The 26503-nt window shown below is 62.6% G+C and overlaps 3 protein-coding genes across 5 annotated transcripts; 2 read left to right on the top strand and 1 right to left on the bottom strand.

Moving 5' to 3' along the window:
• The first annotated feature begins 2701 nt into the window (after positions 1 to 2701).
• Positions 2702 to 4677, top strand: SPDEF (SAM pointed domain containing ETS transcription factor). Its single transcript, XM_036398551.1, has 5 exons — positions 2702 to 3149; positions 3537 to 3734; positions 3820 to 3867; positions 4262 to 4402; positions 4499 to 4677. Exons 1-5 carry the CDS (start codon positions 2702 to 2704, stop codon positions 4675 to 4677), a joined length of 1014 nt encoding a protein of 337 aa, XP_036254444.1.
• A 1696-nt stretch (positions 4678 to 6373) lies between these two features.
• PACSIN1 (protein kinase C and casein kinase substrate in neurons 1) lies at positions 6374 to 20680 on the bottom strand. Of its 3 annotated transcripts, none has more exons than XM_036398416.2 (10): positions 20572 to 20680; positions 10898 to 11009; positions 10412 to 10568; positions 10056 to 10291; positions 9737 to 9892; positions 9241 to 9416; positions 8946 to 9066; positions 8739 to 8863; positions 8407 to 8600; positions 6374 to 8066 (listed from the first exon to the last, which is right to left on the bottom strand). In XM_036398416.2, the coding sequence occupies exons 2-10, from the start codon at positions 10958 to 10960 to the stop codon at positions 7957 to 7959; spliced, it is 1338 nt and encodes a 445-aa protein (XP_036254309.1). In that variant the 5' UTR covers positions 10961 to 11009; positions 20572 to 20680; the 3' UTR covers positions 6374 to 7956. The 3 variants fall into 3 exon arrangements, with proteins under 3 accessions (XP_036254309.1, XP_036254308.1, XP_036254307.1); XM_036398415.2 differs by lacking the exon at positions 20572 to 20680 and adding an exon at positions 16544 to 16640; XM_036398414.2 differs by lacking the exon at positions 20572 to 20680 and adding an exon at positions 16498 to 16595.
• An 857-nt stretch (positions 20681 to 21537) lies between these two features.
• Positions 21538 to 25760, top strand: RPS10 (ribosomal protein S10). The gene is made up of 6 exons (XM_036398418.1): positions 21538 to 21631; positions 22201 to 22350; positions 22710 to 22881; positions 24872 to 24949; positions 25244 to 25299; positions 25672 to 25760. The coding sequence occupies exons 2-6, from the start codon at positions 22201 to 22203 to the stop codon at positions 25711 to 25713; spliced, it is 498 nt and encodes a 165-aa protein (XP_036254311.1). The 5' UTR covers positions 21538 to 21631; the 3' UTR covers positions 25714 to 25760.
• The last annotated feature ends 743 nt before the right edge of the window (positions 25761 to 26503 follow it).

Below are 26503 nucleotides of genomic sequence, written 5' to 3'. Positions count from 1 at the left end.
CAGGAGAGCTGGGGGTGGCACGGGGGTCCTTGTCCCCATCGTTGTCCCCCTTGGCTGTGGGGTCTGTGTGGGGCTGAGCCGTGAGCCAGAACCACCCACAGCCCCGGGCTCGGGCTGGCTTTGTGCCCTGGGAGCTGCAGGAGCCCCATCCCAGCCCCAGCACCCCATCCCAGGCAGAATTCCCCGCGGAGCAGCAGCCAGGGAGCTGCCAAGGCTGATGCAATGACCGGCTCAGCCTCGCTCAGCTCGGGCAGGGAACGGGGAGGGTTTTGGGTGCCATGAGTGCCTGTGCACCTGGGGCTGCCCCTCCAGCTCTCCTTTTCCAGGGAAATGCAAAAAGGGGTAGGGGAAGAGGGGGGAAAGGCCACCTGAAGTGGCTTCTCAGTGCAAACAGGTCCCACCCAGCCCGCGTGCCAGAGCGGGAGAAAGTCAAACAGCAGCCCCCGCCCTGGGAGTACAGCACCCTTGGTGGGGCACAGCTCAGCCTTTTGGGGACACTTCCCCAGGAATTGGGTCCCTCTGGTCCCCGCTGGGAGGAGGGGAACAGGGTGAGGGTGAAGATGGGGTTGGAGATGTCCATCCTGTGGTGCTCCTGAGGGTGGTTCCACAGCCTTGCTCCCCCATGGGTGAGGATGAACCATGACCTCAGAACATCCCAGAGGCTCGGGGAATGAGGCACCTGTCCCCTCCCAGACACCCCCACGGCCAGCACTGTGCAGCAGCAGGAGCTGCACAAGCTGTTACCACTTCCCTTTTGTGCTGGGAGCAGCGTGAGGCTGGATTTAGGGCTGATCTCCTAAAGCTCTTCTTTTAATCCCAAGCAAATCAAGGAGAGGTTTGGAAGCAGGCACCATCTCTCAGGGAAACTGTTTGGATGGTGGGGGCAGCCCCAGACCAGAAGAGAGTTTGGGTTCCCTCTTCTCCCTCCTCCTCTTTGCTGCAGTGCCACCAAAACCACTCAGGGTTGTGGGCTCCAGCTCTGAACCCACAATCCCTCCCCAGTCCTCATGGACTGAGGCTGTTCAGGTGTCCCTGGCTCTTCCATGGGTTTTTTTTCTGAGCTCTTTGGGCTATTCCAAGGATGAAATGATGAGCTTCCACCAAGTGCAGGCAATGCAGGACATCAAACCCGTATTCCTGGGAGCACTGAATCCTCAGGAGCTGCATTAACTCCCCCCTGAGGAAGGGACACGGGGCTGGGTCCCCCTTGTCCCTCCTTCACTGACCACCCCCGTGCTTGGGGCTGTGCTCTGCCTGGAGGAACCCTGTGGGATCTTTTCCTCTCATTTATTTTAAACTTTTTCCCCCTCAGCTGGGGCTTGGAGCAACAGGGCATCCCCTTGCCCTGGCCACTGCCCCCTGCTCCCCTTCAGGGCTGCCTGGTGTCCTGAGGGGTTTCAAACTTTTCATGCTCCTTTCCCAGTGCCAGCTCCATTGCTAAAGCTCCTTTTTCTGCTTTCAAACCACCAATTTGGGATGGTTCTTCTTCTCCCTGTAAAATGCAGTGCTGAAGGTGGAGGAGCTGGGCAGTGCCCTGGCCATGCCCATCAACAGCTTCTCCTCGGCAGGGGCCTCCCCTTCCCAAAGTCTCAGGATGGTTTTTGGGGAGGTTTCTCCACGGATGGAACCATTCCCTGGTGTTGCCATGGAAATTCAGCAGGTTCATCCTCTCCTCCATGGCCTGCAGGACTCCCTGCATGCAGAGACAGATGGGGACAGGCTGATTTGGGGTAGTTTTTCTTGCTAGAGAGTGAAGGTAATTGCAATTATCCTGTCCTACAAGGAAAGTTCTCATCTGGGAGTTGGCAACAGCGACCAAGGGCCGGGTGCTGGGCTGGGTCCCTTCTGGGGATCTGGGTCTGAGGGCTGCTGTGCCTCAGGTGGAAGCAACAGAGGATGATTTCCATGCTCAGAAACGTGTCCCTGCAGCTCAAGCATCCATTGTCATCCCAGGGCTGTCCTGGGGGAGCTCCTCCAGTGTCCCCAACTGCCTCCCACCAAAGCCTCAGCTGGGACTGAGCTGCTGCCAGCCTGGGGTGCAGCCCCTGGGGAGACCCTAAACACCCAGACCCTAAACACCCAGACCCTAAACACCCAGACCCTAAACACCCAGACCCTAAACATCCAGACCCTCAACACCCAGACCCTAAACACCCAGACCCTAAACATCCAGACCATAAATACCCAAACCAAAACACCCAGACCCTAGATACCAGACCCTAAATACCCAGACCCTAAATACCCAGACCCTAAACACCCAGACCCTAAACACCCAGACCCTAAATACCCAGACCCTAAATACCCAAACCATAAACACCCAGACCCTAAACACCCAGACCCTCAACACCTAGACCCTAAATACCCAAACCATAAACACCCAGACCCTAAATACCAGACCCTAAACACCCAGACCCTAAACAGGGGGCAGATCCTGCTCATCTCCCGAGCTCCTTCTCCGTGCTGGCTGCTGCTGCTGCTGCTGTCCCAAACCGGGGCCAGCCCCCGCAGCCGTGGCTGACCCCGCACTCCCCCTCAGGCTGCCAGGGCCCAGTGGGGCTCTTTGCAGGGTTTTTCCCCTCTAACAGGCTTAGTCCGTCCCTTTGTGCCTGGCTGCAGGGCGAGAAGGCAGGAGCGGTGCCGGGCTGAGCTCTGCCCCTCTCTCGTCCCCCGGGCAGGTTTGGAGCCGGCGCTGAGCAGAGGGATGGGCAGTGCCAGCCCGGGGCTGCCCGCTCTGCCCCCCGGCCGCCTCTCCTGGCCGGAGCCCGCGCTGCTGCCGCCCCCGCGGGACCCCGACCCCCGGCGCTGGGGCTGCCCGGAGAGCCCCAGCCCGCCCAGCACCCCCGAGCAGCCCGTGCCAGCCTTCTGCCTGCACTACTTCGACATGCTCTACCCGGAGGACACGGCCTGGGCCACCAAGGGCGGCGGGGAACCGGCCCCGAGCAGCGGCCAGGGCGGGCGGGAGGAGGCGAGGAAGGAGCCGGAGCAATGTCCCATCATCGACAGCCAGGGCCTGGGGCTGGGCGCCGAGGGCGACCTGCAGGACAGCCTGCACCTGGAGGAGCACTCGCTGGAGCAGGTGCAGAGCATGGTGGTGGGCGAGGTGCTGAAGGACATCGAGACAGCCTGCAAGCTGCTCAACATCGCCGCAGGTGCGTGCCCCCAGGGCACAGGGATGGGTGTGCTGGCATGGGAGCCTAAGCCTCGCTGAATTTGGGGGGCGGCAGCCACCTGTGGGGGTCTGGGGGAGAGCAGCTGCTCCCCACGGGAGGAGGGGATGGTTCCTGGGGGGCTGCAGCTGTGTATGGGGGTCTAGAGGAGTGTGGCTGCTCCACACAGGAGGAGGGGATGGTTCCTGGGGGGCTGCAGCCGTGTGTGAGGGTCTGGGGGAGCGTGGCTGCTCCACACGGGAGGAGGGGATGGAGAGGATGGTTCCTGGGGGGCTGCAGTTTCTTGTGGGGGTCTGGGGGAGCGTGGCTGCCCCACACGGGAGGAGGGGACGGCTCCTGGCTGGCCACGCTCACCCCCTCCGCCCCCAGACCCCATGGACTGGAGCCCCGGCAATGTGCAGAAGTGGATCCTGTGGACGGAGCACCAGTACCGGCTGCCGCAGATCGGGAAATCCTTCCAGGAGCTGTCGGGAAAGGACCTGTGTGCCATGTCCGAGGAGCAGTTCTGCCAGCGCTCCCCCGCCTGTGGCGACATCCTGCACGCCCACCTCGACATCTGGAAGTCTGGTGGGTGCCGGGGAGGGAGCCGGGGAGGGTGGGCGAGGCTGTGCTGCGGGAGATGCCCCCCTGACGCCCCGCTCCTCCCTTCCAGCCGCCTGGATGAAGGAGAAGGCTGCCCCGGGAGATGTCAGATACTGCGGTGAGTTCTGCTTTGGGCAGGTCCGGGGTGCCTGAGGGGTCCCTCCCCGCTTAATTGCAATTCCCGGAGCACCGGAGCCGCCGCTGCTGTGGGATCTGTGCGGGTCACTCCCTCTGCCCCAGAGCAGCCCCGGGGCTCTCTGCAGAACCCAGCGAAGGGGAAAAGGCTCCATCCCCTCCCTGGCCCTGTCCCACACCCTGCACCCCTGCGGGCTGCACAGGGGCAGCACTGAGCTGCTCTCCCTGCCCCAAGACAGGGAGGGCAAAGCAAATCTTCCATACCCAGAGCCGGGCTGAGTCTGGCTGGGATCGGGGCTCCCTGCTGAGGACTCGAGCAGCTCCCTGGGGTGGTGCACAGTCCCTTCCCTCCTCTCACCCGTCCCTTCCCGTGGCAGGAGGTGACACCGGCTGGGCAGACAGCGAGGTGGACTCGTCCTGTGCCGGCCAACCCATCCACCTCTGGCAGTTCCTCAAGGAGCTGCTGCTGAAGCCGCACAACTACGGCCGCTTCATCCGCTGGCTCAACAAGGACAAAGGTGGGCAGGCGAGCTCCAGAGGCCCCGGGGAGGGCGCTGGGGGGCTGAGGTGGGGCAGGAGATGCTGTAACCCCCCGTGCCCCGCTCCCCTGCCAGGCATCTTCAAGATCGAGGACTCGGCGCAGGTGGCCCGGCTGTGGGGCATCCGCAAGAACCGCCCGGCCATGAACTACGACAAGCTGAGCCGCTCCATCCGGCAGTACTACAAGAAAGGCATCATCCGCAAGCCCGACATCTCCCAGCGCCTCGTCTACCAGTTCGTCCACCCGGTGTGAGAGGCGGCGGGACCGGCTGAGCGCCGGCAGGGACGGGGGGACTTGGCTGCCTCCTCTGCCCCGGCCACAGAGAGGCTCTGCCAGCAGCAGGACCGTGCGAGGCTTCCCCTGCCAGGACCTGCTGGCACCGGACACAGGGACCCCCTCACCTCCAGCAGGCCCTGGTGTGGGGCAAGGACCGTGCAGAGCCCTTGTCCCCCACAGGAAGGGAAGGCACCGTGCCTGGGCTGGTGCCCCCTCCTCTCCTCCCGGCCGGGTTCTGGCTGTAGGCGGCTTCACCCCAGCCATTGTTCGGGGAGGAAAAAGCCTGGGGCATGAGCTGAGACAATGACACCCACAGGGACAGGGACACCCCCAGGGACACCCACAGGGACAGGGACATCCACAGCTGCTCATGGTGGGCTCCTGTCCCAATCCCTGTGGGAGCAGCCTGGCACTACCATGGGGGCTGTGCCACTGGGACCCTGGGCACCCCCTGGGACAGGTGCATCCCCCCTTTGCTGTTCACTCCAGGACATGCTCAGCTGCTCCCCTCCACAGGGACTCGGGGCTGCAAACAGGAGTTCTGCAATGGGAGCTGCTGTAAATGTGGATGTGGGGCTGTGCACAGTGGGGATCCCCAAGCTGGGTCCCCCATCCTCGTGCACGGGGCCACCAGAGTCCTCCTAAGCCCCCAGGTTCTGTGCCCTGGCTCAAAACTCTTCCCTTGATTCAGATTTTACTTGGACTACCTGATTCTGGAGTTGGGGAAATGGAGATGGCAGCTTTGCCATTTCCCTCTGGACAATAAATCCAGAGTGTGATCCGTCCAGGCTGGACTGGGGCAGAGAAGTGGGAATTGCTTCACCTGCTCATTGCACCAGAGTCAGAGTTACCTGGTAATGTTGATCTTTTATATTATAGGCTTTTTTTATTTGGTTATTTGCTTTTCTGTTTTGGCTGGTGATGAGTTGTGGTTTAGGTTCAAATGCCGAGGGTGACCTGGGCTTCCAGGGATGTTCTGTGGGAGCTTAAAAGGAAAAAAGCACCTGGTTCTTGTCTCTTGATTTTTTCCTTAAAAAATCCGCCGGTGCCAGCTACTGCCTTTCCTTTCTGTTCTTGCTCCATGCTGCTCCCATAGCAGCAGATCCAGACAGCCCTGCTCCCATCCTGGCAGGAGGAATGGAGGGCAGCCAGGAGCAGGGGAGGGAGGAAAACTGCCTTGGCCTTTGGAAAAGGCAGTGGAAAAGCAAAAAAAAATGGGAGGGAAAAAAAAAAGGCAAACTGGTGTCTTGTGATTTGCTGGGTGCACCCTGAATGGCAGCCGGTGAGGGGGCACTGTGAGGACGGGCTGGGGGTGCCAGTGGTGCCCCAAATCCTGTGTCCCCCCACCCTGGCAGGGTGAGGGAGGGCAGCAGGTGACATCCCCCTGCTTTCACAGGCTCAGGAGAGCGCTGGGTCAGGGCTGGTGCTTGAACAGCCCCCAAACCTGCATCCCCCCGAGCCCTGCCATGGGTGTCCCAGGGCTTTGTCCTGCAGTGGCACAGGAGTCCCCAAAGGCAGTGGCTGCTCCCCTTGTCCCCCCATCAATGCATCCCCATCCTGCTGCACCCCAAGACCTTGGGGAGGGGGTGTCACTACCTGGGGGTCCACAACCACCTCAGCCACCCCCCCGGGGGTGGGACAGACGCACAGCAAAGGAGACCCCAGAGCCAAGGACGCTGACAGAGCTCGGTTATTTTCTCTTGCTGCTTTTTGTTGTTGTATCCACGGAAATACAATCACGAGAGATATATATATTATATATATACTTCTTAAATTACACAATCAATGTACAAAAACCGGGGTGCATTGCTGAGACAAGTGGTTGGTTGGGTCTTTTCTGACTTTGTGGGTTTTTTTTTCCAGTACCTGGCAGGGGCTGGATGGCTCCCGCCCACCGTGCCCAGCACACGGTGCTTCCCCTGCATCCACGAGAACACGGGATCCCTGGGGCCAAAAAATTCACGAACCAACGGAGGGGGCAGGAAAGGAGCAGGAGGAGCGTGCGGGAAGCCGATGGCATTGATGCTGCTAAGGGTGATGGTATGGAAAGAAATGAGAGATGATCTGTAGGGAAGAGCTGGGGATGGCAAACGCGCCCGAGGCAGGGGGTGGGTGGTGGCAGCAGCCGCGGGAGCTGTGGGGTTGGGGACAGAGCCCAGGGGAGGAGGGGTAGATCTCGGTGGGGACAAGCAAAGGGCAGAGCCTGTGGCCATTCCCTGCCTTGGCGTGTCTTGATTTTGGCCGTCTTGGCCAGGCAGCTGCTCTGCCTGGGCTGTGTCCTGAGCTCTCCTCCTGAGCTGCAGCTCCTGCAAGGCCGGACGATGCTCATCCCCCGTCCCTGCTCTGCTCCTGCCTCTCTTCACGAAGGGGAGGATGGGGACAGTCCCCAGCAGTGCCCAGTCCTCGCTATCCCAGGCTGGGCATGAAGGTGCTTCCAGCAGCACCGGGCCCTGGTGGGTCCTGCTCCGGACAGTGCTGGATTTTAGGGCCATCTCACCTGGATCTGGTGTGCGTTGGATACCTGCCCACCCGAAGGGCGATGCTGCTCCCTGCAGGCAGCACAGACTGGGCATCGGCTCGGGAGCCTCCGCCCGCTCCGGTGTGCTGAGAGCCCAGCAGGAGGAGGAGGAGGAGGAGGAAGCTGAGGAGATGCCAGCAAGCTCCATGGCGGGGCTGGTCCCACCTCACCTGGGCATCTCAAGGATGGCCACGGGGCTGAAGGGGGCATTCACCCCCTTCCTCGGGGCGGGAGGATGAACTGGGGAGAACATGGAAACACCAAAAAAAAAAAAAACCAACGGAGTCAGACTCCATTCCCTCTTGGTTTTCTGGGATGAATTTGGTTGGTCCCAGGAGCTTCGGTGCCGTGCGTTTCGGAACAGTTCCAGCCAATCAGAAGGCGGCTCATGATTTCAGTATCTTTAAAAACCAACCAATCAGGAGCTCTCACTGGTTGGGCTTTAAGATCTTGAGGTATCGGCTTTTCACTCAGAAAAAAAAAAAAATTTCAACTAACGTAGACGAACGGACAACGTCATCTTTCGCTTCACGTTATCTTAGAAGAAAGCGACTATGCAAAATACTCTTCAGAGACAACTCTTAAAAAAATAAAAGCTTGGTCGGAAAATATGTCTGAATCTCTAAGGGTGAGGAGTGAAGGACCAGACGGCAGAATGGCTGGTTGGCTGGTGGAGAGATGGAGACAACGGAGGGTGGATTTATCTGCTGACGGTGACGAGGAGCACACCACAAGACTTAGATTGCCTCCACGTAGTTGGCGGGGTACAGCCCCAGCTGCCCGTTGTCCAAGCGCCCTTTGCACCACCCCTGCTCGTCTTCCTCACCGAGTTTGGTTAGTTCATCACCTGGAGAGGAAGGTGGAAGGGAAGAGCTCATTGCAGGTGCTGGAAATTCTCCCAACCCCTTTTTCTCCCTAGGATGGAGATGCTGGGGGTTTGCAGGAATTATCCTGAGCACACCAGTTTGTAGGATAGAAAGGCAAAGGGTGACTCATGAGCCCTCACGTGCCCTGTCCCTTCCCATTGCTCCTGCCCCTTCTCTCTTTGGGCTCAGCTTCTGCCTTTCCCTTTCTGACTCCTCAACTCTTTGAAGGGCTGGGCCAACCCAGAAATTATTTGAGGGATTTCACACGCACAGCTCCAGCAGATGAGCCCCATCCTACCTGGCACTGGCAAGGGACCGTACCTGCTTTGAAGCTGAGCTCATCCTGCTCCTGCCCATCGTAGTCGTACAGAGCCCGCACCCTCACGCCCTTCCCCGCCGACTCCTCGTCGAAGGGGTTGGCGCCGCCGTTGGCCTCGCTGGTGTTGAAGGAGTTGCTGCCCTCGTCATCGGACCATTCGGCGCTGTAGGTCTGCCCGCGGTCGTGGCTGCTCACGCTGGGAGGAGAGGGAGGGGTGGCTGTCACCAAGGACATCCTGCACCCCCAAATGCTTGCACAGGCACAGGCCGTGCCTCTCACAGGCCGTGTCTCTCACAGGCCGTGCCTCTCCTCTCCCCTTCACACCAGCCCTCACCTCCCGCGCTCGCCCGCCTGAGCTCCCGTGTCGCCCGCGCTGCTGGCGTTGGTCAGGGCCACCCCCTCGCCCTTCTTCTGCTTCTCCTTCCGCGTTATCGTGTGCGTCAGGTCTGGGTTCCACTCCTGCAAGCACAGAGTGACCAAGCCCTGAGTGCCCGGCTGCCCTGCAGAGCTGCCAGCACCCAGGCAGGGTGCCCAGCCTCACCTCAAACTGGGGCCAGTTCATGGGCATGCCGGGGCCGCTGGTGCTGCGGAACCACCGCAGGTCCTCCTGCGCGTCCGACATGCGGATGGTCTGCTCCAGCTCCCGGTACACATTGGCGTAGCTGTGGGGAGAGATGTGTTTAGGGGGCTGTGGGTCAGGTACAGGCCCAGGCTGTGTCACCTGGGGACAGGCTGTGGGTCCTCCAAGCCACCAGGGGGGTGCCAGGTGCCCTCACAGCCTCCTGCCACTCTGGCACCTCTTGGTGACCATCATGGCCTAAATGGGCTGCCCCTACCTGCTGCTCTCGGCCAGGTTCAGGTGCCTCTTGATGTCCAGCAGCATCTCCTTGAGGAAGTTGAGCCTCTTCTCCTCAAACTGCTGGCACTGCTCGAAGACCTGCTCCATGCTCTCGATGTACTGCGGGGTGCACTTGTTCAGCTCATCCAGCACCTTCTCGTACTTCTCCTGAGTCTGCAAAAACACAGGAGGGACCCTGGTAGTACCTCGAGGACCTCAGAGGCTGTTTCAGGGTGCTGAGAGGTCTGGTTTGGGAGTCACCAGAGCTGGGGAGCCCAAACTGAGCCAGCAGCCTCAGTGAGTGGAATCAGCCCCCAAAAGTGGGGTAAATCCCTGCTCACATTCCCCTGAGCACTGCCTGCACGTCCTTATCCCCCAGGAGCACAGGGGTGGGAAAATGGGAACTGATGGTGCAGAAAGGGATGCTGTGGCCATCTCCACTGGTTTCCCTTGCCCAATGCCCCATGTGTCCAGCACAGGGCAGTGCTTCACACCTTTTGCACATCTTGCTTGCACTTTTCCACTTTGTCCTGGAGCTTCTTCTGCTGCTCAGGAGTGTTAGACTGATCCGCCTTGCTGTTGGCTTCGCGGGTCATGGCCAGCTTCTCCTCCTTGCATGCCAGGTGATAGGCTTTCTTGGCTGTCTCCAGCTGTGGGGAGGACAGGGAAAGGACATCAGAGTAGGAGTCACAGCCCCCTGCCAACCCCTCTGCCTGTGGGGAGGTGCCACGTGTCTCTCCCAGCCTGGACTGGGGACACAGAGTTGGACTTGGGGACACAGGGTTTCCCCAGGACACTCTGTGCTTCTCTCACCTCCTTGAGCTTCTTGGCCCAGGGCTTCTGGGCTTTCCGGAAGCCATCCTCAGCCTCCTTGGCCTCCTTGAAGCCCCCCATGATCTGCTTGTGGTAGGCGTCCTTCTGCCAGTTCTTGACCTTCTCGAAGTCATCGTTCAGCAGGCTGTTCTTCACCTCCTGGTGCAGCTCGCTCACCTTGTCCGCCTCCGTCATGATCGCGGCCCAGGCCTTCTCCAGGCTGCCATACTGGGGACCTGGGGGCCGAGGGGACACCTGGGGGTCACCCCACTGCCCTCACCCCCCTCTGCCAGGTGAAGCTGTGATTGCACACCCAGGTGTTCTGGGGAAAGCCTCCCATGGGGAAGCTGTGGTACCTTTCTCGATGAGCTGCCTCCACCGCTTGGACCAGTCGGTGAGCTGCTGGGCGTAGGACTTCTCGATCTTGGCCCGCTCGTGCACGCAGTTCATGAGGTCGTTGCAGAGCCGGTGTCCATCGTCGATCCGCTTCACCGTGCGCTTGTAGTTCCCCACCTGGCATGGCCACGGGGACAGGCAGCTGTGGGGGCTGTGGCCACCCCGCCTGGCTCAGCCCCAGCTGCCCTGGGGTGGCTACAGGGGAAGCACCAGGCAATTTGGGGGTGCAGGGATGGAGCTTTGGGTTGGGGCTGCTCAAGCCAAACTCCCTCCAACCCCTCTGTCACTCAGGGACAGCCAAGATTGAGACCTTGGGCAGAGCCACCACAGCAGGGATGCTCTCAGGCAGAGGAGAGAGGGCAGCCCCCAGCCCAGGGGACACCGTGGGGTGCAGTGACAGTGGCAGTGGGGTCTGTGGGAGGAGAGGATGGCCAGGACTCACTCACCTCCCAGAAGCTGTCGGTTGTCTCCTCGGCGGCCGATGCCGACTCGTCATAGGAACCCGACATGGCTCCCGCAGGCGCTGGGGCTTTCCTGGGCAAACACCAGCCTCATGCACTGAGGGGACAGGAGAGGGGAGTCACGGGGGGTGCAGGGGACCCCCATTCCTCCTGCCAACAGCTCTGTGGGACAAGCATCCGGGTACAGGGGACAGTGCCCACTCCAGCTCTGGACCTACAGGCTCCTCCAGCGCCCACCACCCACTTGGTGCCATCCAAACACCCCAGAGCCAGCAGTGCTGGGAGGGAATCACGGGGAGCAGCACAGTGGGAGCTCACTGGGCAGAGCCTGGCTCAGCACTGGGAGCTGCTGGGCGAGGGGCCATGGCAGGGTCAGGGGATGCGCCGCCCAAGAAATTCTCGTCCTGCTATTCCACCCTAATCCGTCCTGATCTTCAGAAAAACGGCATCCCCGGAGCGCCACATGGCCCCGCTGCGTGGCTTAACCCTTTGTTGTTTTGCTGAGAGCTGGGAGGGGGCTGGTGGCTGGGGGTGGCATTGCACGGGGACAGAGCAGGGACTGTGGTGGCCGTTTCCTAGGTGTCCTCCTCATCATCCCCATCCTGACCTGGATTTGGACAGTGTTTCCACAGGAAAGCACTGGGCCTATCCTGCATGGCATCTGCCACTGGGATGGGGACAAGATGGCCATGGACAGCTCAAATTTCCTCCTGCTCTGTCCCTAAAAGGGCTGAGAGGGATGTGGCTGTGAACCTCACACACCATCCCTTCCTTGGGGAGGTGGAAAGGGCTGAGGAAGGCCGGTGCTCTGCCCCATGGTGGGGTAGGAGGGCAGGGCTGGGAGCACTGGTGAGTGCCCACGCTCTCCAGCTGTGCACACAGCTGGCCCTGAGGTGTCCCCGGGCTGGGGCAGGGCATGGCCCCAGGAGGACGGGGACCTGAAACAGTTACTGGAGCACAGCACAGGGCTCACTGCGCTGGAAGTAACAGGGCCCGGCAGGGATTTAGTGATATAACCAGGGAGGCACCAATCCCCTCCACCCTCCCCAGACGGTTAAAAATAAACGCGTGACTGTCCCTCGCTCAGCCGCCGAGACGCAGATGGGTGGGGGACAGCAGTGTCCCCCCGCAGCTGGCAGCACGCAGTGCCCACGCCTGCCTGGCACCCACGGCACCGCCACCGCCACTGCCTGGCACCCACAGCACCGCCACCTGCCACTGCCTGGCACCCACAGCGCTGCCACCACTCCTCCCAGCACCCACGGCACGGCCACTGTCCCTGCCTGGCACCCACAGGAGCACTGTGCCTGGCACCCACGGCATGGCCACTGTCCCTGCCTGGCACCCACAGCGCTGCCACCACTCCTCCCAGCACCCATGACACAGCCACTGTCCCTGCCTGGCACCCACAGGAGCACTGTGCCTGGCATTCACAGCACCACCAGTGCCACTGCCTGGCACCCAGAGCACCAACACTATTGCTGCCTGGCACCACAGCACTGCTACCGCCGTCCCACCCCAGCAGGCTGCCCCGGTGCACCTGCAGTGGTGACAGAGCACCTGTCAGGGACGCTGCAGGTGCTGTGTGCATCATCCCCCATGAAAGCTGCAGGAACAGTGCAGTGCCCAGGTGTTGTGCCCTGGGTTTTGCTGCATGGCATGGCAAGGGCACCCTCAGGGTGACAGCCTCAGTGTGCCAGGGCTGGGATGGGGCCGGCAGGGAGGGAGCTCACCCATGGCTGGGTGTACCCCAGGACCCACGGGCACAGTGCCAGCCCCTGCTGCCCCAACAAGCCACTCATGCCACGGGGCACTGCGGACGTGGCTGCTGCAGCTCCCTCTCCCAGCCTCTACCTGGTCCAAGCTGCAGCCTGGGGGTTATTTTTGGCTCTGCATCACTTCCCAGCCAACGCTGCTGCCTCGGCGCCACGCTCCCGCCACGCACCCCCACGCATGACCATCCTTGCACGTGTGTGTGCCCCACCGTGCCAGGCTGCCTCGGCCGGCCTGTGCCACACATGCCAGCCCCCTGCCAGCCCCTGCCAGCCCCTGCCAGCCCCCAGCCCTGCCAGCACAGCCCATCACCTCGCATCAGGGCGGCCGGCGGTGATGCCTGGCGCCTGCAGAGCTGGCGGCTGAGCTGCGGCGTGGAGAGCTGCCAGCCCCAGCCAGGCGCTGCTGCCTGGGTACCCCGGGCCTGGGGGGCTCTGCTGCAGCCCCTCGCCTCCACGGAGCTGCCAGGGAGAAGCCACAGAGCGTTTGGCATCAAGTGACAGTGGAGTTTGTCCCAGCTCCTCTCCACGTGCCCTTGGGCTGCTGCTCCTGCAGAAGCGGCCCCGCTGCGTCTCTGCTGTCAGCACGCTCGGTGCTGGGCACTGACACAGCTCTCCTCACCCTCCAGGCAGCTCCTGCTGCCCTGCTGCTGCTGCTGCTGCAGGGGGGTCTCTGCCCTCTGTGGGGGCCGGGCCGTGGCTGTGGCCCTGCGCAGGCTGGAGGCTGCTGCAATGCAGAGGCTGGTGCTGCTGACACCGCGGGCACGGCATGGGCAGCTGCCCACACCCCCTGGCTGGCAGAGCCCTGTCCCCAGCGAGGTGGGACAGTCCAGTCCTGCTGTCCCCTGTCCCCAGGTCGCTCTGTCCAGGTGTGTTTGTTGTCCCAGACCCAGCATCTCTCCTCCAGCCAAGAAGCAGGGGATGGGGATGTCACACTCCTGCCCCTGGGTACCTTGGCTGAGCCTGGTGGGGACCAGGGGCAGGAGTGGCTGCAGAGCCTCTGGGGCAGGTTCCTCTGCTGCCAAGAGCCCCTGGCTAAGGCAGGATGGTGGCAGATGCACTGCAAGCAGAGGAGCAGAGCACAGGAGAGATGGTGTCCCCATACCTGTCCCCATGCAGGAGGTTCACACCAGGTGTGAGCCCCATTGCTGGGAGGGCAGTGGGTGAGTGACCCTTGCTGAGAGCATCCAGGGCAGGGGGGAAGCCACACTGGGAGCTGCACTGGTCTGTGGGAATCCAAGCAAGTGGGCTGGGCCTCGGGCTTTTGGCCACAGGAAAGGTAATTTTCTCTCCCTTAGCACAGGGCTGCTTGAGGGTCCATTTTGGGGTGCAGAGCCAATGCCACCGTGATGCACCACTGTGGCCACTCGTGGCAAAGACGAATGGATTCAGCCAAGGATGTCCAGAGGAGCCTGGCAGCAGTATTTCCCATTGTGGGAGATGCTGGGGCTGCTGTGCTGCATCCACTGTAGGTACCAGTGCCCATGTGCTGCTCCCACTGCGGCCACACAAGGGGCTTGAGGAGGCCACACAAGGGGCTTGAGGAGGCCACACAAGGGGCTTGAGGTGGCCACACAAGGGGCTTGAGGTGGCTGTGCACGGGGAGGTGAAGAGGCCACGTATGGGGGCTGAAGTGGCCACATATGAGGGCAAAGTGGCCACGTATGGGGGCGAAGTGGCCAAGGCACAGCAGCAGGTCCCAGGGAAAACCCGTGACACTGACATGCGTTGCAAGAGGCTTTGCAGCTGCAGGAGCTGTGCCTGGTTTCTGCTCAGTGTGACCCAGCTGAGTGGCTGTGGGATTCCCACCCCAGGCTGGACCGTATGTCCCATGGGGCTGGGAAATGCTCCTGGGGCTGGCAGGGGTCAGAGCTCAGGGAGCCAGGGAGTCTGGAGGAGTTTGGCTGTGGCGTGGCTGAAGCGTGGCCCCCTCCAGAGCCCACAGGGACCCCGTGAGGAAAGGGTTAAGTGGGTGCTGCTGATTCACGCTGGCAGCTCCGCATCAGCAGCGCCCAGGGCTCAGGGCTGAGCAGCCTCAGCACCCATCCTGCCCCCTCGTCATCAAACCAAGGCCAGTGCCAGGCAGGTGGCGAGCCTGGGCCCTTCCAGGGTACTGTCTCCATGGGAGCAGGCTCGTGTAGGGTCCCTCCTGCATTCCCTGGCAAAACCCCTTTGGCTGCAACATGAGCAGGGCTGGAGCCCTTGGGCAAAGAGCCAAACCCAGAATGGTGGGTGAGTCCCCACGGGATTACAGCCAGAGCAGCACCATGGGGCTGCCCAGGACCCAGCAGGGCATGAGGTGGCTGCAGGGGCAGCAGGACCCTGGAGGAGGCACGTTGGTAATGCTGGGAAACTCCTGGGAGCCACTTTTCCAAGGAATCCTGGGTGGAATGTGCCTATGGCAGCCTCCTTGCTTCCATCAGGGTCATCTGCGTTGATGGGGGCATCTGAGGCCTGCTGGACCCTGTGGGGTCAGGGCTCGTGGGCTCCCCCAAACCAGAGAGGAGGTTCAGTGGTCCAGGAGCAGCACCAGGAGCCTTGTGTCCTGTGCACAGACGGGGAGGCTGCCGGGGGCCAGGTGCTGCCAGGTTGCAGTAGCCAAGGGAGATGCATTTGCTCCAAGCCCTGGCAGGGATTGGCTCCACGGCTCATGTGAGCTCTGCAGAGAGCTTCCCCTTCCCCCTGAGCTCCCAAAACCTTCCTGCTCAGGGCACCCATTAATCTTCTGGGGATTTTAGGAGCCTTGTGCAAAAAATTTTGGGAAGCTTGCTTGGCATTTGCAGATAACGCAAGTGTCTCTCCAGGGGAGCCTGCAGCCCAGCTCAGGGACAGCGGATGTGCCAGGAATGCGGATGGGGAGCGTGGATGGGGATCCCTGGAGGGGCAGCAGCAGCAGGATTGCCAACACCCTGCATGTGCTCAGGCCTGGGCAAGGGAGAGGGGCTCAGCCTCAGCTGGGGGCTGCTCTGGCTGCCCAGCTCCGCAGCTCTGCCTCATCCTGCCCTGGTAAACAAGGCTGCTCGGACAGCGAGCGGGGATTTGTGCAGTCCCGGGAGCTGGGTTTAGGCAGAAATCCAAAGATGAGGTTTGCAATTGAAGCCAGAAGTGGCAAACGGGGATGGTGGAGGATACGGCGGTGCCGTCCCCGGTGCCATCCCCCCGCAGCAGGGAGGGGACACGGAGCGTCACGCGCTGCCACGGGGGTCCTGTCCCCTGAGCCTCGGGGGGATGGACCCAGGGCTGGTGGTGACAGGAGGCAAATGGGGCTGCTGGGAGCAGGGCAGCTGGAGGGACAGTGGCATTTCAGCTGTCTGTGGTGGGGAAGCAGACCTGGAGCCAGAGGGGATGGGAAAGTGGGGAGATGGGGAGGGGGCAGCAAGGGAGAGAAGCTGGGGTGACACGGCTGAAAGGAGGGGGGTCAGTGATGGGGTAAGGTGTTTATTTGGGCAGGGGGACAGCGGTGACAGGGACAGCACAAGTTCACCCCATTATTTGCAGATGGGGAAACTGAGGCACAAGCCCAGGAGTGCAGCAGCATTGCAGAAAGGGTGTCTCTCTCCCCAGCACCCCGCTGCACACACGGAGGGGGTGAAGGTCATATACCCCCCCCAACCTCCCTGGCTTGCAGAAGGGATCAGGGGACGTTGTGTGCTGCCGGGGGGTGCAAAGCCATGCCTTACTGCCCGGTCCTTGCACAGCAAGCCCCCCACTGTCCCCCCATCCCGGCAAGGGACCCGGGCATCCCTCACCCCATCCCGGCAAGGGACCCCGGCATCCCGCACCCATCCCCGCAAGGGACCGGGCGTCCCTCACCTCGTCGCCGCAGTGGACCCGGCTGTCCCCGCGGGGCCGCGCTCACCTGCCGGGGGCCGGGGGGGCCGGGGGCCCGAGGCCGGGGCCGGGGCTCCGCTCGCTCCGCTCCGCTCGCTCCGCTCCCGCCGGGCAGCGGCGGCGCGCACGGCCGCGGGCACGCGCCTGCCCGAGCCGCCCGTTGCCATGGCAACCGGGATGGAGCCGCTGCTGCGAAAATCATCCGGGGGGGGGGGGGGGGGGCGCAGGAGGGGGGGAATGGACCCCCCCCATCCCCGCGTCTGCGCCCACCCCGAGGTTCCGCACTGCCGCCAGCCCCCGCAGGACACCCCGGCCCCAGACCTCCGCCCAGGGCACCCACCGGGGCCGCCCCACTGCGGGGACCGCGGCCCGGGACACAGCCCGGGGGCTGGGTGCTACTGCAGAGCGGTGGCGGGGTCGGCCCCGGGCTCCGTTAGGGCCTAATCGGACTCGTTCCCCCCGGGCCATGAGGCGGGGGGGGCTCTTTGGGCACCCCCTCGGGGTTCCTGGTCCTGCTGCCGCGGGGGTCTTTGTCCCTCCTGCACGGGACGGGACAGAGCCATGCCCTCCCTCCGCTGCTGCCCCGGCCTCTCTGTCACCCCCGCGGATGCAGGGGGGTTTTGGGGCTGAGCCACAGCTTTTGCAGGAACAAACACCCCAAAACGCCTTCGGAGAGGCAGCCGGTGCCGCCTCCTTGCCAAATGTGCCAGCTGGGAACAGGCTGGCAAGAGAATCAGGAACAGTCTTTTCCCCCCAGCAGGGCTGGGGATGGGCGTGAGAGTGCCGCACACCCCAAGGCTTCTTGGAGGGGAGCAAGGCAGCTCCCCCTCACTGCCATCTGCCCATCTGCCTCCTCCCAAGCCCCGGGGCTCATGCTCGGGGTCACCAGGCTTGTGACAGGATGGGATTCCCGGGGGCAGAGGGGGCTGGAAGCGTCGGGAGGCAGGCAGGATGCGGGTGGGGGTGATGACAGGCTCCCCGACACTGCGCCTGCATCCCCCCGCTCGCGGGGGATGTCAGGGAAATTAAAAGCCAGCAGGAGACGAGAGCGTCCAGGCGAGTAACCGAAGCCGCTGCAGAAGCCGCAGTAATGAGGCTGCCGGGGCCGCTGCCGCCGGGATCGGGTTGCCCAGAGAATGCGACCCGGTCCCGGGGGGCTCTGCCGGCCTCCGACGCCGGCTCAGCTTTCCCCTGACAAGCGCCAGGACTGCCTAATGAAGCTCGGTGGGGCTCTCCAGCCCGCCTGCCTTCCGGCCCCGGGCAGCTCCGTGCCACCCGAGCCAGCGCAGCTCATGGCCAACAGAATGTCCCCAGGAAGGTTTCACCCCGTGAGAGCCCGGGGGTTTAATGTCGCCAGTCCCAAGCAGGAGTGGGATGATGGGGGTTCCTTTAGGAACAGGGGATCTTTGCCTGCTGGTGTTTCGGGGTGAGGAACCAGAGGGTGCTGAAGATCTGCTCATGGTCCTTTCAAGCAGAGAGTTGGCAGCTCTCAGCACAGGGTCACCACTGGGATGTCCCAGCTGCCACCTGCCCTGACAGCATCCCTGCTGCAGAGGGAAAAATGTCCTTGGCATTAAATATTAGGTGACAAACGCTCTCCAGCATGGTGGCAGGGGGACGTCAGTGACTTGGGGGGGGCTCCCCAGTGCAAAGAGCCATTGCCACCAACTCTGTGGTCTGTGCAGGTGGCACCAACTCAGGTCTCCTTCCCTGCAGCTTGGGCTGTTCCACGCAGGGAGCAGGTGGGAGCTCTGCCTCCTCAGTTCCTTCACCAAAAACTCGGTCACGACAAACTTTTCCCCGGCTCTCACCATCCCACCATTTACTGTTTGCAGTGGTAAGTCACTTCTCCTCCTGTAAATGAGTTTCCTTGTGGGAAGCAGCAGACGGTATTGGCAGGAAATAAGCCCTGATTTATGGGGCCACTTGCCTCTCTGGAATTACAGCTCCGTGAGCACAAACGGAGAAGTCACAGCACATGAGCCCACACCGTGATCCCGGCGAGCCAGAGCAGGCAGGAATGAGGAGATGCCACCAGGGATCAGCCGCCTGCCCATCAGCCAGGCAGGAGTGCCGGCCCTCGCACGAACGGGGGGGTCTGAGCACAGCCAGCTCCCGTCTGCCTTCCCAGCAAGGAGGGGAAATGCATTCCCTAAATCCCGGCAGAGCCCCGAGTTATGGGGCTCAGCTGTTTCTGGGAGAGCCCAAGGGCGGTCCAGGGAAGGCTGGTGTGGCTGGGGGCAGAGGGCATCGAGGATCCCGAGCCGATTCCTGCCCTCCAGTGCCTCTGCCCAGGGCAGGGCAGAGCGGCAGCTGCGGTTTGGGGGCCGGATGGGGCCAGTGCCCCACGCTCGCCCCATGCCCGGGCTGCGTCGCCGCTGCGGATGTGCCGCCGGTCCCAGGAGCCCTCCGGGGAGCTGGGAGAATGCAAGCGCTACTTTGCATCTCTAATTAGCCGCGGAGGATAATTGGCGGCTCTGCGGCAGACAGGCAGCCATTGTGGAGGGCCCCGCGCGGGGCAGGTGCTCCCAGAAACCCAAATCCCACCGAAACAATTCCCTTCTTGTCTGCCTGCGACCGGCCGGGGCATCCTCCCAGCCCTTCCGGGGAAGGGGCTGGGGCAGGGACATAAAGGCTCCATTTTTTTCCTGGGAAGCAGCGTGGGGCTGGCTGCAGGCAGCTGCCCGAGGAGCCCGCACATTCCCCCCGGGGCACGGCGCTGCTGGGGCTCGCTGCCCCCGGCCCCGCCTGCTGTGCCACGCCGGGGACAGACGGACACTGCCTTGGCCGCCCCTGCAAGCTGCGGGCTGGATGGGGCCTCTCCTCCTCCTCCTCCTCCAGGAGCATCATCCGCAGCAGCTCAGCAAGGTCCGGAGTTTGCCTTCAAGGTGTTGCACAAACTCCGGCCAGGTTGGCACCCCCGGGACAAAGTCTGTCCCCGGGCAGAGCCGTGCCAGGCGCTGTGCTGGAGGAGCCCGGGCAGGGAGCAGCACGGCTGGGGACGGGGCATTCCCAGCGAGGGGGATCCCGCACAGAGCCCAGCCCAGGCTGCGGGCTCGGGACGTGGCCCCGGTCGGTGCTTACACGCTTTGCTGCTGTCCCGTCCCTTGTGCACGTCACTGTCGGTCCCTGCCAGAGCCTGGGCTCATTTCCCTCAATCCTTTCACGGTTCAATCCCGCTCCCGTCCTGCCGCAGCCCCTCCGGCGGCCGCACATCCCGGGAGGAGGAAGAGGAGAGAGAGAAAGAGGCCAGGGGGGCACAGATCAGTGCGGACCCCGGGGCAGGGTAGCACCTCCAGCTCCGGCCGAGCCGCTGCCGGGTGAATTCCCCGATTTTCTCTGCGCTCCTGCAAAGGGAGCACAAAACCCCAGGAGGGGGAAGGACCCTCGGGGTTTCAGGCGGGGTTTGGGGGTCAGGGAGCCGCAGTGCCTGATCTCTGCCGTGCTGTAGCCACGGTCTCTTGGCTTAGGGATGGGGTTTGCCCGGGGAAGGCGACGCGGGGGCCGAGGGATGCGGGAGCAGCCGGGGAGGCTGCCGGGAGAGCTCTAATCCGTTTAGCAAAGCACTTGCTTTGCCATTTCCGAGGCGGGAGGTGCAGGAGCTGTGATCTGCTGCAGCAGAGGCACGGACAGCGACAGCGACAGTGCCTGCAGCGTGCCCGGGCCAGCAGGGACAGCTCCTGCCCCGCGGGACGGGCCGGGGTGATGCCGCAATTGTCGCAGCATCCTTGGGGTCACCCCGAGGGAGCTTCGCCGCAGCTCCGGCCACGGTGCCCCCGAAAGGAAGAAAAGGCGGGGAGACACGGCAGCAAAGCCCCAGGATGGCACCGGGCAGCTCCCGGAACGCGGCGCATCCCTCGATCCCTCCCGTTCCCCGCCCGGCACGGTCCGGCACGAGTTGGGAATCACTTAAAGCGGGTCGGGCGCGGACCCGGTTCAAACACCGGCGGGGACAGCGATGTGACAGCGCCCCGGTGCCCGGCATCCCTGTGCCCCCCGGGACAGCCCGTGCCCCCCGGGACAGCCCCGCGCCCCCGCCCGCCCCGCCGGCCGTACCTCGGGGCCGCGGGGACAGCGGCGGAGCCTCTCCCGGGGCCGGCGCTGCGCATCGCGGGCAGGTCGCGGCAGATGGGGCGGAGGGAGGGGGTAAAGATCAGCTCGGAGATTAGGGCGGCATTTTTAGCCGACCAATCCCCGGCCCGGCGCGGCGGCTCCTCGGCCGCGCAAGGTGACAGCGCGCCCGCCGAGGGGACGGCGATGAGCCCCGGGGCACCGGGGGTCCCCCCGCCCCTCCTGCTGCCCCCCGGCCCTGCTCCGGGGCGCCCGGTGCCCGCCGTGTTCGGGACGTGTCCCCCTCCCCCGGACCCGCTCCGTTCGCTCCCGGGGGTTCGAACCTCCAAACCGGGCGGGACAGAACTGGCCGGGGGGACACGGGGTGTGCCCGAGGGGACACGGCTGCAGTGAAACCCCTCGGGAACGAGAGCCCCGCTCGAGAGAACCGCGGCTCCCGGGCCGGTGAGGGGAGCGGAGCGCTCCGGTGCTCCGGGAGCCCCGAGCCCTCGGCCTGGGCTGAGACCCGCGGCTCTCCGGGATCCCGGGCAGGGCGTCACAGCCCCGCTCCGAGGGACACCGGGCACGGCGGGAGCTGCGGGTGGCACGGCTGGGAGTGACACGGGGATGGCACGGCCGGGGATGTGCGGGGATGGCACGGCTGGGGGCGTGCGGGGATGTCACGACTGGGGACATATGGGGATGGCACGGCTTGGGGTGACACGGGGATAGCACGGCTGGGGACGTGCGGGGATGACACGGCCGGGGATGTGCGGGGATGGCACGACTGGGGGTGACACGGGGGTGACAGGAGTGACACGGGGATGTCACGGCTGGGGATATGCGGGGATGTCACGGCTGGGGACATGTGGGGATGGCACGGCTGGGGGTGACACGGGGTAGGGGGGGTGGGGGTCTCCCGCTGTCCCCATCAGGCACCGCAGCGGGCCGCCCGTTCTCAGGCAGTGCCGCGGCCACCCCCGCCGCCGGGGGCCTTGGCGCGGCGGAAGCGGCGGTCCGGCGCACGCGCAGCCCTTTCCGGTCGGGCCCCGCCGCCACCGCCACGGTGAGGCCGCGCTCGGGCCATCGGCCGCGCATCGCCGCCATCCCGGGGCCTGGACACCCCCGCGGGGCATCTCCGCCATCGGGGCTCCAGCCCGGCCGTGCGGGGAGGGAGGGATTGGGGGCGCCGGGCCGCGGGGTGGTGCGGGATGGCCCGCGCTGGCACTGGGGCCTCCCGGCCCGGGCGCTGCCGCGGGGGTGCTCCGTGATCCGCCGCGGGTCAGTCGTGCCCGAGCACGGAGAGCCCCGGGCCCGGCGGGTCCGGGAGCGCCGCCCGTAGCCGATTTCCCGTGCTGGGGGCGCTGCCGGGGTTGGTTCCGGCTCCCGGACGGGGGAGAATCTCCCATGGCTCCCGGTTCCCGAGTTCAGTTTGACTTAACGGCAGCACCAACAGCATCCTTGGCGGGGCTGCCCCTGCTGTGCCCGGTGTGCGCGGGATGATTTGAGGAGCATAAGCTGGGAGTGCTCGGTTTTCCCGTCCCGGGGCAGCTCGGGGGGCACCGGGATCGCTGTCCCCGGTGCAGATGTTGGTGCCCGAATGTCACCGAGCCCTGTTTGCTGTGCCCTGTGCAGATGTTGATGCCCAAGAAGAACCGAATCGCCATCTATGAGCTGCTGTTCAAGGAGGGCGTGATGGTGGCCAAGAAGGACGTGCACATGCCCAAGCACCCCGAGCTGGTGGACAAGAACGTGCCCAACCTGCACGTCATGAAAGCCATGCAGGTGGGAGGGCTTGGGGGTGAGGCAGAGTAGAAATTTTCCAGAGAAGAAATCCATTTTGGTTTAGGGGAAATGTACATCTTGTTAAGTCTGTAGTTTAAAAACAGCTGTTTAGTCTTGACTGCCTGTTCTGGTAAATAGCCAATGCTCAGAGAAGCTGCTTCAGTGAAGGACAGAGATAAGGGGGGGAGACAGGGGCATGGGAGTGGGGGTCCCTGGGGTGGTGCTGCCTGGTGTCCCCTGCCTGTGAATCGTTCCTGCTCCCCTGTCCCTGTTCCCCTCTGCCCTGCTGAACCCTGATGTCTGTGAGGAGCTGGGAGTGATTGGGAGGAACTGGGAGTAACTGGGAGCTGTCCCCGCAGTCCCTCAAGTCCCGAGGGTACGTGAAGGAGCAGTTTGCCTGGAGACACTTCTACTGGTACCTGACCAACGAGGGCATCCAGTACCTGCGGGATTACCTGCACCTGCCCCCCGAGATCGTCCCGGCCACGCTGCGCCGCAGCCGCCCCGAGACCGGCAGGCCCCGACCCAAAGGTCAGCTGGGGTGGGCACAGGGGGCTGGGCAGTCAGGGCACTGCCAGATCTGCGGGGATTGGGTGTGAAATTGTGAGCAGAGCGTGGAAATGTGGTTGGGGTTTGTGGATTTTTCAGCTGGAAGTTGACTGAGAGGGGTGGGGAGAGCTGGGGCCGACAGGGACAGGCTCTGAATGGGGATTGGCCATCCCCAGGGACTGGGATTGCTGGGAACACACCTGCTGAGATGGGGATGTGGAGGAGGTCCTGTCCAGGGCTGCTGAGCCCCACCTGGCATCACCTGCGGCCTGTTGGTGTCACCTGTGTTGGGTGTCCCCACTCTGCCTTCCCCAGGGACACTAGGGCTCGTTGTTAAAGGTTAACAGCAGACTCGTGCTGGAGGAGCAGCAGAGCCCACAAAAATGCTGAGGGGTTTGGAGCATCTCTGTGAGGAGAGACTGGGGGAGCTGGGCCTGGTTAGGATGGAGGAGAGGAGACAAAGACCCACAGATATGCCCAGGGGATGTACCAGGGGATGCTGCCAGATTCTGTTCAGTGGCACCCAATGACAGGACAAGGAGCAGTGGCCAGAAACTAAAATACAGCAAGTTCCACCTCAACATGAGGGAGAACTTTCCATGTGGGTGGCAGAGCACTGGAACAGCTGCCCAGGGAGGGTGTGGGGTCTCCCTCTCTGGGCACATTCCAGACCCACCTGGACACATTCTTGTGTCACCTGCTCTGAGTGACCCTGCCTCGAGAGGGGGTGATCTCCAGATGAACTCCAGCTGCTCTGTGATTCTCTGTGTTGGACTTGCAGCTCTGTTTTTCCCTTGGTGGGTTTTCACACCCCCAGGTGCAGGGGGTGCAGCCAGATGTGCTCTGGTTCTGGAGGATCACAGGGGTTGTGCTTTCTTGCTGGGGCCAGGGGGTGCTGGCAGTTTACCCCCAGCTGCTGCAATTTGTGTCTGAGCCAAACAAAACGGGAGCATCACCTGCTTCAAAGGAAGGAATTGCAGAGAAACTGGGAATATGCTGCTTTCTTTGATCTCTGAGTTGCTTGCATGTTCCAAGATTTGTTCTTTAGATGCTGTGTTTATCCAGTGAGCTTAAGGGAGCTGTATCCCTGCTGGGAGGGAGGGAGGGAGGGGTGGCAGCTTCTGGCTGGGGTTTGTGCAGGAGGAGCTGTGTATGGTGTCACAGGATTGTCCTGGTGCTGGGACCCTCCTCAGCCCCATCTGGGCAGGGATTTTTGGAAGGATTGCACTTGGTGTTCTTTCTTGCTATGGATGACTTGCTTGAGGCAGCAGCAGTCTGGGAGACACAGAGGTGGTGGAGTAAAAGAATTATTACAAGAACTGGGGTTTTTATGGCCAAACCAATGCATGTGGACGTGCAGGAGGGCACAGCTGCCCCTCAGTGGGTCCTGCCTGGGTGGGCAGACCCCAGCCTGGGCTCCAGGGACACATCCCAGGCCCTGAGATGAGGTGTTCCCACCACAGCTGGGTGTTCCTGCAGCAGTTTTGTCTGGTATTAATCTGAAATCCCACAAACAATCTGCTTTTACTGTCCTGAATGTGTTCTGTGGGGGGATTTGGGGTACTGACAGTGGGTCTGTTTCAGGTTGGGGTGAGAATTCTGTCCTGCAGTTTGGGACTCAGCTGTGCTCAGGCTTGTCGGCCATGGCAGATTCCCACTATTTCTGGGATTTTTACCAACAATAACATTCAGCACTAGCTTGATGACCAGAAGACTGTTGAGATGATGCTGTAAACCCACTTCTCACATTATTTAACTTCCACCCTGCCACAAGCTGGGACACTTGAGCAGATTTCACCCATCAAGTGAAGTTCCCTTTCATAAATTACCGTTCTCCTTAGGTTTATTCTCCCCGAGCTGCCCCAGGTGCAGCACTGCTGTCACACCCGGTGCTGTTGTGCACCTTGGGCTGCAGGAGGTTTGTGTTTGTGCTCTGGCAGAGCAGACTTTGAGGCTGTGCTCTGTGTTGCAGGTCTGGAGGGCGAGCGCCCGGCGCGGCTGACGCGGGGCGAGGCTGACCGGGACACGTACCGCCGCAGCGCCGTGCCACGTGAGTGTGCCCCTCTCAGGGACAATTGTCCCAGCTCTAGGGCTCCTCTCAAGGAGAAAAGGGGAAGATGAGACTCTTGGCACAGCTTAGAGTCTGTATGTGAGGGTGGGTGGGAGGTGTGCTGGAGATTTGTCCAGCTGAGCTGTTTGCCCTGGGGTTGGTTCAGTAACTCAAACGTGCTCATTTACAGCTGTGCCTTTGCTCTGTTTAGCCCCAGTTTAGTTTTGTGGGATGGTTAAAGCTTTGCTCCCAGCCAGGGGGTTCTGTGGGCACTGACTGCTTCTCTTTCTGCAGCTGGTGCTGACAAGAAGGCTGAGGCTGGTGCTGGAGCAGCCACGGAATTCCAGTTTGTGAGTGTTTGCATTTGAACTTTGCTTCCTTTTTTGAAGGCTTTAGTGGGAGAAGCTGGAAAGTCTGCCTGTGGGATTCTGAGGGTGTTAGAGGGGCTGGAAACTCTCACCCTTCACAGACAGCTTGCTCGCTGTGGGGAAAGGATGTGGTGGGACAGAGGCCACTGTCAAGTTTGAGAGCAAGCTGAGCTCTTTGCAGATCCATGGTTTTATACTTCAAAAATAGCAGTATTTTAGGTGTGATCCACCTGGAATGGGTTGATGTTGGTGCCGCTCACCTGTCTGACCTGTGCCATCAGAGAGCTTTGATGTTTGTTTTTGCTGTCATTATTTGACACTGTGATTTCTAACACTCTCCTTTTGCTGTTGCAGAGAGGTGGATTCGGTCGTGGACGTGGTCAGCCCCCGCAGTAGAACTTTGTGCTCATGTTTTGTGTATAATAAAAGAGGTGAAAATGCCACTGGGTTCATGCCTGTGTCTGTCTGAAGTGCACAAACAGAGCTCACGAAGCACAGCTGACTCACATCTTTGGCATCTGGAGCAGCACTTTGGGAGTGATTAAATGCAGGTTCTAGTGCAGGAACTCTCCAAGTTTAGGGGTGTGGAGGTGAGTCCTGGAGGAATGCAGGAGCATTTCCCATCTGCCCAGGGCCATGCTGATTTCCGGCCGTGCAGCAGCGCTGGGCTGGGGCTGAGCTGTGCTGCAGATGGAAAACTCAGCTGTGCCAGCCCGTGTCCCTCTGATGGGGACACAGCCCGCGTGGGCGGGCCCGCGTGTCCTGCACCGCTGCGCTGTCACCTGGGCTGTCACTTGGCGGGGACCGAGGGCGGGGTTGGCGGCAGCACCGGGGGCGGGGGGCGAGTGGCGCAGTGGCCGCCGCCCGCCGCCAGATGTCGCTCGGCAGTCGGTGACTAATCGGTAACGGCCCCGGGATGGCCGCGGTGTCACCGGCGGGGGAGGAGCGACACTTGGGAAGCGACGCGCGGTGTCAGCGGACACACGGACACCGACCCGCGGTGTCACCGGCAGGGGAATGGACACCCAGCCGCGTGTCACCGGATGGGGAGAACAGACACGGCCCCGCGGTGTCAGAGCGGGTGGATGAGCACACACGCACACACACACGGGCTGTCACCGGCAACGGACGCGGCCCCGTGGTGTCAGGGCAGGGGGATGAACACAGACACGGGAAGTCACCGGGA

This window comes from Molothrus ater, chromosome 25, assembly GCF_012460135.2.
Source record: "Molothrus ater isolate BHLD 08-10-18 breed brown headed cowbird chromosome 25, BPBGC_Mater_1.1, whole genome shotgun sequence".
NCBI classification, from domain to species: Eukaryota; Metazoa; Chordata; class Aves; order Passeriformes; family Icteridae; genus Molothrus; species Molothrus ater.
Note: the sequence above shows the minus strand (reverse complement) of the source record. Positions and strands in the feature narration are given on the sequence as shown.